The following is a 12,050-nucleotide window of genomic DNA, read 5'->3' on the forward strand; positions in this document are numbered from 1 at the left end:
TGGCTCTTCCTGGTACGTGCATTCGGCAAGGAAGTCTGCAAGTGCTTGCCCCTTTATCGAAGGCCTTGGCTTGTACTGAATGCCGAAGCCAGAGAGTTCCACTGCCCATTTGATGAGCCTGCCGGATTGTTCGAATTTTTCCAAGGACTTCTCCAATGGCTGGTCGGTTAGGACCGTCACGGGGTGTGCATCGAAGTAGGGTTTTAACTTCCTTGTGGCGACGACGACGGCGAAGGCTGCTTTCTCGATTAGTGGATAGTTTCTTTCGGCGGGCAACAGTGTATGGCTGACAAAGTAGATTGGGTGTTGCTGTTTGTCTTCTTCCTCGATGATCACGTGACCGACCGTGGCCGAGGTTCCGCTATGTACGGGTATAGCGTCTCCCCATTATCGGCCTTGACGAGTTGGGAGAGTCGAAGATGAGCTTTCGATTGTTTGAAAGGCGTGCTCTGTTCCTCCCCCCAGCTGAAGTCTTTATTTCCTTTCAGCACTTTGAAGAATGGGGTGCTCTTATCGGCTGACCGAGAGATGAAACGGGCGAGAGCCGCCATTCTCCCTGTCAGTATCATAACCTCTTTCCGGTTCCTTGGTTCCGGCAGGTCTAGGATAGCTTGGACTTTGTCTGGATTGGCATCGATGCCTCTGGCGCTGACAAGTACACCTAGAAATTTTCCTGCCCGGACACCGAAGTTGCATTTCATTGGGTTGAGCTTCATCTTGTATTTCCTTAGTGAACAAAATGTCTCGTGTAAATCAGCCAGATGCTCGCTGTCGGACTTGCTTTTTACAATAGCATCGTCGACGTATGCCTCGATGTTCCGTCCTTTTTGATTTTGAAACACTTTGTCCACCAGCCTTGTGTACGTCGCTCCGGCGTTCTTCAGGCCGAACGGCATCATTTTGTACATGTATGTGCCGTTGGCGGTGATAAATGCGCATTTAGGCATGTCTTCCTCGGCCATAAACACTTGGTGATACCCCGAGAAGGCGTCCGGCAGCTCAAGATGGTGTAACTGCCGTGGCGTCGATTAAGCTATCTATCCGAGGCAAGGGATAACAATCTTTGGGGCATGCTTTATTAAGGTTGGTAAAGTCTACACACATTCTCCACGCCCCCGATGATTTCTTTACCATTACAACGTTGGCTAACCACTCAGGATAAGTACAAGGCATGATGAAACCTGCCGCTAGTAATTTATCTACTTCGGCTTTGATGGCTTCGTCCTTCTCGACCGAGGAGTTCCTCATTTCTCGCTTGATCGGGCGGCGGTGGGGAGTACGTTCAGCTTGTGAACAATCACCTCTCGATTCACGCCTGGCATCTCGGCCGCTGAGTATGCGAAAACATCTTTGTTCTTTCTCAGCAGGTCCAGGAGGTCGGCTCTGAATTCTGGTTCCAGGTTGACACCGATGGTTACGGTGCGGCCCGGATCGATCTCCACCTCCTCGGTCTCTGCTCCGTCGACCATCCCGATGGTCTGGTCATTCCCGGATCTGGGGGTGTACTGTATCCGGAATGATTCTAGTTCTGAAGCGACGGCTCTCACTCTTATCAGATACCTTATTGTCTCGTAGTCCTGGGCTTCGCTCTCTCCTTTGACCTGGTTGGTCACGAGGAGCGAATCAGTCTTCACCATGATACGTTCTGCCCCGGCGGTTTTAGCTAGCTCAATTCCGGTTATCATCGCCTCGTACTTGGATTCCTTGTTGGAAGCCAACGAGGTAAGCTTCAAGGCGTGCTCGGATACGTCCCCGTTTGGGCTGACAATAACGATATCGGCCTTCGAGCTATCTGTCGTGAAGGGGCCGTTTGCGTGAACTTCCCAAAAACCGGGATCTTCCTCTTTCTTCGAGGTGAGTTTATGTGCCTCCCCCCGGTCCGAGACATATATCAGTGTCAGGGCCCGGATGGATATCACAGCGTCAATTTCGCTCAAAGTGATCCGGCCTATGAGTACATCGTAGGCGGGCGTGCCGTCGATGACTACGAATTTAGACATAACATTCCTGACTGCGCCTCCCTCGCCGAACCTTACCGGCAAACTGACTGACCCCAGGGGTGCCAGGTCGGCTCCAGAAAAGCTGTACAACGGGTTGGTGCAGGGGCTCAGATCTTCAATCCTCAGACCGAGGCCGAGAAAGCATTCCCTATTCATAACATTGGTGTAGGCGCCTGTGTCAATCAGGCACCCCTTTATCAAGTGGTTGGCTATGTCTAGGTGGACCATAAGTGGGTCGCTGTGAAGAGCGACGACTCTCTCGTAATCCTCCTGTCCGATGGTCATATCGGGAACTTTGGAAGCGGGGGTCACTGTGTTGGGCGCAAAGTTGATGGCCTGGTAAGGTTTATCCAGGTGCCGTTTGTGCCCAGGAGTGAACTCGCCGCTCTCGCTGTCCCTGATGACGACATTGATCACTCCTACTCGCTCGGGAGCGGGCTTGCTCTTTGATCTGCCGGCATCTGGCTTTTGGCCTCTGGCAACATATTTGCCGAGGCTCCCCATCCGGATCAACTCTTCAATGGCGTCCTTTAGGTGTCGGCAATCGTTGGTTAGGTGCCCGGTGTGGCCGTGGTACTCACAGTACTGGCTCGTGTCACCATCACTTCTCGGCCTAGGGGGTCTTTCCCATTTCTGGCCCTCGTCTTTGCTCAAAGCGAAAACATCGGCGGCCGACACGACTAGGGGGGTGTGATTATCGTATCGCTTTTTATAGTATGTCCCCGAGTTCCCCCCGGCATTCGCCGAGCTGTGTTTTCTGGCCGACTTCTCCGGTCGTGGCCTATTGCTCTCACGGCGCCCCTCATTGGACCGTGACTCATTGTTGTCACGGCGTCTTTCGTCCGGGTTATTCTCCCGGCGGCTCTTCTTTTCTGAATCCCTGGCCTCGTTGGGGCCTTCCCAAGTTTTGTGGTAGTCTTCCACCTTTATGGCTTGGTCAGCCAACTTCCTTGCGGCGTCCAAACCTAGGCCTCCGCACTTGATGAGCTCATTTTTTAAATCTCCTTTTGGGAGGCCCTTCATCAGTGCGAAGGCTGCCAGTTCGGGATTGATTCCTCGAATTTGCTGGACCCTTTCCTCGAACCTCTTTACATAGCTTCGTAGAGACTCGCCCCCCTCCTGTCTGATAGTCAAGAGGTCAGACGTCTCTAGGGCCCTTCTCTTATTGCAGGAGTATTGGGCTAGGAAAGCGCCCTTCAGGTCGGCGTAATAGTACACCGAGCCATCGGGAAGCCCTTTGTACCAACTCTGGGTCATCCCATGCAAAGTTGTTGGGAAAATTCGGCACCAGACCTCATCGGGCTGCTCCCATACCGACATGTAAGACTCGAAAGCCTCAGCATGGTCGGCTGGATCGCTATCTCCTTTGTATGATAGGGGTGGCAGCTTTAACTTGTTTGGCACCGGGACTTCTAGGACGCAGGCGTTGAGGGGCTGCCTGACCACGTGTTGAATGACACGTGGCGATCGGCTCCTCGCATCCCTATCCTGGCTTCTCCCCTCGTAGCGGGAGGGGCTCCTTCTCCGACTAGGACTCTTTCTCCAACTCTGCTGAGTCGGACTCCTCTGGCTCCTTTGGGGTGTGCCTCGTTCGTGCGGCGGGGACGCTGTCCTCCCGCGGGTGCGAGAAGGACTTACGTCTACCGCGCCCACTTTGGGCTCCCCCGGCGTCTTGACTGGGTCGACTTCTCCTAGTGCTCCGTTCAGATTTCTCGGAGTCACGTTCAGGGCCCTGTTGTCCTGGACGGTTTCCGCCGCTCTTGTCGGTGTGACAGTGTGAGCAGGCGTGTTGCTGATTAGGTCCAGGAGCATTTTTAGCTTTTCCACGTCAACCACATGCCCCATGATGGTGACCTGGTTGGTTGGCACTGGCGCGTCGGGTATTATTGGCATCCCGAACTCCGGCTGGATTACCCCGCCGGTGGAGGGCTGCATGACTCCGGAGTTGTTGAGAGCGTCATCTTGGTAGAACGCGGTTTCGTCGGTCACGACTGCGTCTTGCTGTTTCGACATTTTCTTGGCTTTTTGGGTGGGTTTTTATTTTGAGTTTTGTTTTTGTTTGGGAATGAATGTGACTAGCTTCTAGTGTCTTTCCCACAGACGGCGCCAATTGTTCCGGGTGTAATTCCGGAGCAGTGATTAGTTACCACCCGTGGCTTGTCGAATAATGTCTTGAGTTGAATCCTTCTTGTTCTTATCGCTCCTCTCGGCCTCTCCTGCAACAATGAACGAACTGAGGGCTTGGCGGTGTGCCAAGCGTACTCACTCCGACGCTCAAGTTAGTAAACTTAAAGGGTTAAGCTGTGTTACTTGGATAGATGCGTATTGTAGAGAGATAAAGAAGATATTACCAAATGAATAGTGTATTTAGGTTATGATTGTGGGATGTTTTCCTCAATGAAGGTTGAGGAGTATTTATAGACTTTCACCTTTTGTCACGTAGTGGCCAAGTGGCCAAGTGGCTAGCAGGTGGAAAGACTGATCTACCCCTCGGCCGAGGGACCTATGGCAGGCCGGCGGACAATGTTGACTCGCCGCCGAGGGGTCTTGGATATGAATACGCGGACATGTGTCCCGGCTGGCTGGGTGGTCATGCCGGGACCCAGGTGGCAGGCCGATGGGATGCATCGGCTGGGCTGTCTAAGTCGTTGACTTGCTGTGGATGTCTTTGACCTTGCTCAGTGTGTTGACTTGGTCAGCGGTGCAGAATATGCCCCATCACTAACATTATTTATAAGTAAAAGAGAATTTTTGTAAATTCCTTACAATATAGAAGAAAAAATATACTCATTCCTTATAAACTTTCATAATTTTTTTATAACGTGTGTCAAAGGTTGAGATGAAAGTGAGTCGTGCCTCGTGTCGGCCCACCGTGCCTGTAGGAGAAAATTGCACGACCCAGGGACGGAAAGATAGGCTTCGTGTCGTGCCGATGAAATGGAAATGACGGCCCAGGCACGACCCATGGACCATGGCGTGTCATGTTGTCCAAATAATCCCTCCATTTCAGCCTTATTTCTTTATTTTTTGACGTGCCTAGGTGGATGGACCATATCGTACATCGGCTTGACGCGGTGTTGTTTTCTCAAACTTTGGCCCAAGCACGATCCACGGCTTATGATGTGTCGTGTTGTGTTGGATCGTGCAAATCTTGCATCGTCCTAAAATGAACCATGGGCCGTGTCAGGAAACAGCCTGTGTGATATTCCATCTATAGTCAAAGATACTCCATAAGATTGCAATTTATATACATTGACGTATGTAAAAATTAAATGAGTATTTGAAGTTAAGTGATGGGAGTGAGTACACGATTATTAGTATTTTAAGTATTAAACGAGGTTGGTGAAATAGGGACAACATCACCTACTCATACTCAATCGTGTCCCACCCACTTCTACGACACTATACCATCATTCTACCGACACTCACGTTCACGCAGCTCTCTAATTTGATGGTACATTGTACAAAGTGAGCTCAATAGTTGGGTAGGATTGACCTACGCAAAATCCTTCTCATCCACCACTTTTTCTTTCCATCATTCTTCATCATTCTTCATCATTATTTTAGAAGTTTTTTTTTTTTTTTTTTTATTTATTTATTTATTTATTTTAAATATCTAAAATATTTTTTTTTGCAAATGACTCAAATACCTATTACTTACATAAATAAAGATAATTCTTTTGCTAATATCTAAGCATTGTGTTTTGTCTTTATCTATAGAAGTCATATCTATTTAACCCGTCTTAAACTTAAACGGATGCATGTCTTATGCTCCGTTTGACACGACACTTCAGGTAGCTTATTTGACCAAAGTAGCTTATTTGACCAAAATTTCAGCTACCTGATTTTTTTGCAAGTGTTTGGCAACTAGCTTATTTTTCAAATAAGTCGACTGAAATGAAATGCTTACCCAGTAGAAGATTTGAGAAATCAGTGACTGAAATGACTTATTTTCCATTTTGTATTCCTTTATTCTATAATATTAAATAATTTTCATATCCTTTTACGTCATTTTACCAAAATCAGCTACCTTTTCAGCTAGTTTGCCAAACACATTTTTATATAATCAGTTACCTACTTACCTTATCAGCTCCTAATTTTCAGCTACCTTATCAGTTACCTTTTCAGGTTTCAGCTACTTTTTCAGGTAGTTTTGCCAAACAGAACTTAAGCATCTTCTATGGCGCAGGTAGTTAATATGTTCCAGGAAAGGGGAGCAATGGAATACACTATTGTGATAGCCGAAACTAGTGTTCTTATTGCAATTAAATTATGAAGTTCAGTTTTATTCATTCTGATAGTTAGTTATCCTATATACAGATCAGATTTATGGAAAGAAACGCATTATTATCTACATCCCTTATCTATAAAAGCTGAAGCCAATAAAGCTCTCTGATTGGTCCATGGTTTTTAAGATTAAAAAGAAAAAAAATTAAGGTAGGACCCCCCATGTTCATCCTACACATTTAATTACCCTTTCTCCTATAATTCACTTGATTTGCTTTTCTTTTTCTCCTTTTCAAACTATTGAGTTTACGATATTTTAATTTTAGTTTTATTTTTTTTATAATTACATATTATACATATATATTTTCCTAAAATGTTAGGAATACATGTGAATGAAAACAATTTAAAAAAAATTACAAAATGAATAAAATTACAAATTATTTGTACTGGTTTTTTTATTGATAGGTACCTAAATAACATTCCTATACAAAAAAAAATGCAAGTCTCGATAAAAATTAAAGCACATTCATATAATTATAATTTATAATGTTAAGAAATATACAAAATTTAGCAAAATTTGAAGAAGATTCATATAATTATAATATTAAAAAAAATACACATGGTAAAGATTTTAATGATTAAAAAATTACCAGCACTAATTTTTTTATTTAAAAAAAAAACACAAGTCTTACAAAGCATTACTATGAGACAAAAAATATTTATTTAGTAATCAGGCATCAACAATATCATTTTTACAATTTCAATACCGTCATTTGAATTTAACATTTGAATAAGGAAGCTCAATTCATTATATGTGGTTACAATAATAAATAAGAGGCCCGATTAAATTCAATACCGTCTCTATGGACAATTTAAATTATTACGATATTGAACATTTAACATTTGTTGTTACGACCCGTGCATTTTTTTGCACGGGTGTAAAACTAGTATAAAATAAGTTATAATCAAATAACATATGGAGTATTATGACAAATAGATCAGTGGACAGTGGTAACCGGTCATTTTTAGTAATCTAGATACAACTCAATAAATTCATTTACATCTTAGTTTATACTTAACACAAGTATTGAGCTAAATAAATATAACTCGTAGGAGTCCAAAATTACAAGCCCGTATTGCTCAACTAAATAAATGTATACTTTGATAAAAGTGCGACGATGGCAATATGGATTGGAAAAACAAGAAAGAAGCAAACCATTCTGGAAGCAATCAAAACCATTCCCTTCAGAAGATAACAATGTTTTTCATACATCTTGCTCGGGGATAAACATTGAAATATAACAGTTCTCATACAAGTCATTAACTCTACTAAAACGAGTAAAACGACATGGAACGAGTCCATTATATGTATACAACAATCTCGTTTTGTCTAGCAGAAAAGCACAAGTCTGCTATGATAAGATAGAATGGATTTCCTGATAAACCAAACCACAAAATCGGAGTAGGGTCTAATAGTAAACGCTAAGAGATTAAAGCAAATTAATTACGGAGTACCATAATCGATGTACTCCATCTGCTTTCGACGCATGACCTGCATAATAACCAACATCAGTAATCAAGCAATATGGACATGAACAAAGAAAAGGCCCCCCATTATCCAATCATTATCTCGATCATGCCATATCTCTAAAGTCTCAATCATTTTCAAATGTGTTGCTCACAATCTCATCCCCTGTGATGCTCCAACCACTAATTAACCACACATGTATGCAACATTTCCTGAATACTTCCTGAATGCTGAATGACAATTTCAATGACCCATTATAAAAAATTGCATTAAAAATTAAACGAACCCGCTACAGCATCACAATATAGTGAGTCAGTTTACTTTGTTTCATCATAGTCCAAAGCCCGATATAAAGAAAATATACTCCACATTGCACAAGAAGAACGAACACTAACAGTTTCCAAGAGCAACAATAGCTGCCATCCTTTCCAAGGTAACTCACAGAATCTGCTATTAAGTTTTTCATTAAGCTTAACAGATTCAATCAATTGTACAGAAAAATATTTACTCCGTGAAACCTAGTTCAAAGAATTATCCATCCACAGAACCGATTTGACAGCTATCCAGCGTCTTCTACTTCGTAGAACCTTTTTTCATGATCTTCTCATTGAGAGGCAAATTTGAAAAATCCCAAGCCTGCAGTTTGCAGTTCAACTACTTTGATGTTTACAATGGAAACGCATCGAGGGCGTCAAAACTAAAACATGAACATATTACCAGAAAGAAAGCCATAAACACAGCAAAAGTTATCAGTTGAATTCTCTAGATGAACATAATGGCACTTCAGGAATAGTTGAAACTTGAAATTGATATCTGAGCAATATTTTTCCAACGATATTAGCAGGTACAAGCTACAAGCCTACAAGTGTTCTGAATGTTCAGGACATAGATCCTCGCCATTTTACCTCCAGTGAAAGCAATCTAACGGGAGTACTAATAACTTCCACGTGTACATGTAAACTCGAAATCACTTCACAACTGTCGAATAAATCAAATTCATACGCTACTACACTAGTAATCTTTATTTGATTTTTTCAGTTGTGATTTGACCATTTCTCAAATCGAACTGAGTGTTACCTGACATAATCATATAAACTCCTTTAATCAGATTAATCATTAGACTCATCAGATTAACATATCAAGGGCATCACATGTACCAATGGTCATAATTGCTTACCGAAAAAGGCAACATGGATGTCCTATTAAATTGTTCAGATATGAGAGGGAGCTTCAAACAGAGAGCATGTCGGTAAAATAAACTACACAGTATATTTTTTTAACCAGCATATACATGCCAAAAGCTATACACACACCATCATAAAAACATGACCAGGATTAAGTAGAAAATAACTACTGCGCTCTAACAACAATCACGATCAAAGACCGGCATGTATTGATAAACAAATGAAATATAGTATCATAATTCAATCTAAACTTATGGGGGCATTAACTAATAACTAGGCAAGTGGGTGGTTTGTCAGATTTAAGTTTTAACATATGCTCAGAGATATGTACCAAAAAAAAAACATATGCTCAAAGATACTCTACATCAGAATCTCATGACTTCAAAGTTCAAACCATTACAAAATGTTGTTGCTTTGGAGCTATATTTTCATACCAAAAATTTTAGCCTGCGTCATGATGGTCAAATTGTGTGAAAAGAAATAGGTAGTTCAACAGAAGATCCTCTTTTTTAGAGTAGAATAGAACAAAACTCCCTATGTTACCCACAAGGGTCACAACATTATGATTGTGTACATTTGGCTTCAATGGCATGGAGAATCTGGCAGAAAGTTGAATACATTCAGTATAATTTCAGCTTACCTTAAATCAGTCACCAAACAAATCGTCGTCATCGGTGACTAGACTGTTGCTTCTTGACGAGGCACTCGAAGAACCAACAGCCTTTGCCACGGTGCTGTTGGACGTAGGTGGTTCCCCACCGGAAGAGCTACTCGACAAGTTTGCCCATGATGAGCCCACCTTTACAGAGGAATCTCCATAAAGATCACCAAACAAGCCACCCTTTGATGTGTTGGTATTTTTTGCCTTGGTCAAGACTTGTTGTAGTTTATCAGTGACTCCTTTAGGAGAAATAATATCTTCCTTGACTGATGACTGTTCTTTCCCTTTCGGTATCACGGTAGTCTGCACTAACGATTCATATTTTCCCACAAGACTTCCCTCTTTTAGGCCAAGAGGACCAGGTTGTGTTTCTACATCAGCACCATCAGAAACACCAACAACTTGAATCAGCTCACCCCCAACCTGGTCTCTGAAAGCAACTCTCGTCTTTTTAATTCTTTTAGCCGGCCGTTCTTGAAATCTGTTATCATCTTTGAAACTTGATTTAGCGGCAGCATCTGTAGACTTGGATATGTCTGATATGCTGATACCGTAACGGTTTAACAGCGTGTTATAAGCAACAACAGCTTCTTCGTCAGAAGGGTCTGGGGGTGGAGGCAGATTGATCTCTGCAAGAGAAGGAGTAGGAGTGAAGAGAGCTGCTTCGTTTTTTCTCAAAACATAGGTTCTTGTAGAAGCAGCAAAGCGCAGCGACTGGCCTACTTCAAGTTCAACTGGGGAATCCTTGGTTAATCTCTCGTTAGCGACAAAGGTACCATGAGCAGATCCCAAATCCACAACAAAAACACTACCGTTTTTATGAGGAACAACAGCAGCATGCTGACGAGAAACAGATTGGTGATCAAGAACAAAATCACAAGTATGGAACTGCCTTCCAAAGATGTGTCTGCGCTTCTGGAGATTGATTTGGTCGAGGACGACTCCATCTTTCAAAACCTCGAGGTAAAAGAGACCAGGGCGAGGTTCAATGGCCCAATCAGGAGGCTGCCATGTAGATTGGGCACCGCCAATTTGAGTAAGTCGGGGTGCATCCGAGTCAGAGGCAGGAGCATTAGGGGGAATTGAGGCAAAGGAAGACGCAGATGAACTCGGCTGGGAAAGAGGAGGAGGAGGAGGAGGTAGTTTAGGAGTAGATTTTGAAACGGAGAAGGGCTCCAAAGACTCGGCCTTCTTGAATCTTCCGTACATGGAGAAGGGGCACCAGCACACAAACAAACAAACTGCAGAAAGAAATCATCTAATTATAATGACAGGCTAGTTGATTCAGGTTGGAAAACATTACAAGGCATTATCGAAATTCATGGGCATTATCATGAATCATGACCTATGTATGCTCATTATAAGCATTCATTCCTAAAGCCTAGCCCTAATCGCTCTCTCACTTCCTCCCTATTTAAATTCCCAAATCACACAAACCCTAAATAGGCTACAATCTCAACCTCACTTCATATAATCATATCCAAAATCAACTGAAACAACATCAGGCTTTTCAATTGATCCCCAAAAAACACAGCAAGTCTAGTAAACATCATACAACATAAAAACCTAAGTAAAAAATCAACGTCATATTCGAATCAACAAATAAAAACATCATAAAACCCAGAATCTACATCCGGTTTTGCTAATCTTCCCGAATTAACAAGGCAAGTCTAGAAAACATCATAAAACCCAGAAACCTAAGTATAAAACTCAGAAGCAGCAAAAGTATCCAATTCAGCAGGAACGGCAGCAGTGAAGCCACAAGGCAAGCACTATACATGGGGAACGGGTATTTAAACCCGCAACCTACTGTCCAAATACCTCCGTCATAACCACTAGGCACGCACTACTAAAAATATAAACCTACCTACATCAAGACTAGCATTATCGAATGCAACAACACATGGGATACAGATTAAACTATATAATTACACAAATTAAACAAATCAAGACTGAATCTGAAATACGCAGTTGCAGATGAAGAATAATACTCTGTAGCTAGTGAAAATAAATAGAGAGAAAGAGAGAGATCGGAAACGGGAGAAATGCACCTTGATTTTACGGCTCTATTTCTACTAGTGTTCTCTAATTACAATTGTACACACTTAAATCGACCTTCTTCCGAGTTATACAAAGGCCCCTTCTTTTGGGGCATTGTTTGATAATGTTCAAGGGTATTAATACATTAAAATTTGTTTAATAGGGATGCACGGAGGCAAACGGGTAAGTCGGGTCAGACTAGACTGGCCAGTTTGGGTCCATAGAGCAGGCAAACCGGGACAAGCACGACGGACGGCTCGAGCGCGGCACGACACGAGCACGGTGAATAGTGAAGGCCGACATGGGCCAGGGGCGGGCCACAACGCGAGAAAGAGGAAATAGTTTGTGCTTTGGCACGGCTCAGCCCAAACCTGCACGACCAGGCATGAGCGCACGCTGGGCCCGGCACG

General features: G+C 43.2%; 1 protein-coding gene across 5 annotated transcripts; it reads right to left on the reverse strand.

Annotated features, from left to right (window-relative positions):
- Positions 1 to 7,445: 7,445 nt before the first annotated feature.
- LOC141642477 (protein phosphatase 1 regulatory inhibitor subunit PPP1R8 homolog) lies at positions 7,446 to 11,784 on the reverse strand. 5 transcript variants are annotated; one of them, XM_074451297.1, is made up of 3 exons: positions 11,652 to 11,784; positions 9,580 to 10,841; positions 7,446 to 7,779 (listed from the first exon to the last, which is right to left on the reverse strand). In XM_074451297.1, the coding sequence occupies exon 2, from the start codon at positions 10,807 to 10,809 to the stop codon at positions 9,586 to 9,588; it is 1,224 nt and encodes a 407-aa protein (XP_074307398.1). In that variant the 5' UTR covers positions 10,810 to 10,841; positions 11,652 to 11,784; the 3' UTR covers positions 7,446 to 7,779; positions 9,580 to 9,585. The 5 variants fall into 5 exon arrangements, with proteins under 5 accessions (XP_074307398.1, XP_074307397.1, XP_074307396.1 ...); XM_074451296.1 differs by lacking the exon at positions 7,446 to 7,779 and adding an exon at positions 8,131 to 8,409; XM_074451295.1 differs by lacking the exon at positions 7,446 to 7,779 and adding an exon at positions 8,131 to 8,391 and having other exon boundaries at positions 11,652 to 11,783.
- Between the last annotated feature and the right edge of the window lie 266 nt (positions 11,785 to 12,050).

Source organism: Silene latifolia, chromosome 2 (genome assembly GCF_048544455.1).
Source record: "Silene latifolia isolate original U9 population chromosome 2, ASM4854445v1, whole genome shotgun sequence".
Lineage (NCBI taxonomy): Eukaryota > Viridiplantae > Streptophyta > Magnoliopsida > Caryophyllales > Caryophyllaceae > Silene > Silene latifolia.

Excerpts from the sequence above, each read along its gene's own strand:
- LOC141642477 (XM_074451297.1), bottom strand. The coding sequence starts at position 10,809 with ATGTACGGAAGATTCAAGAAGGCCGAGTCTTTGGAGCCCTTCTCCGTT.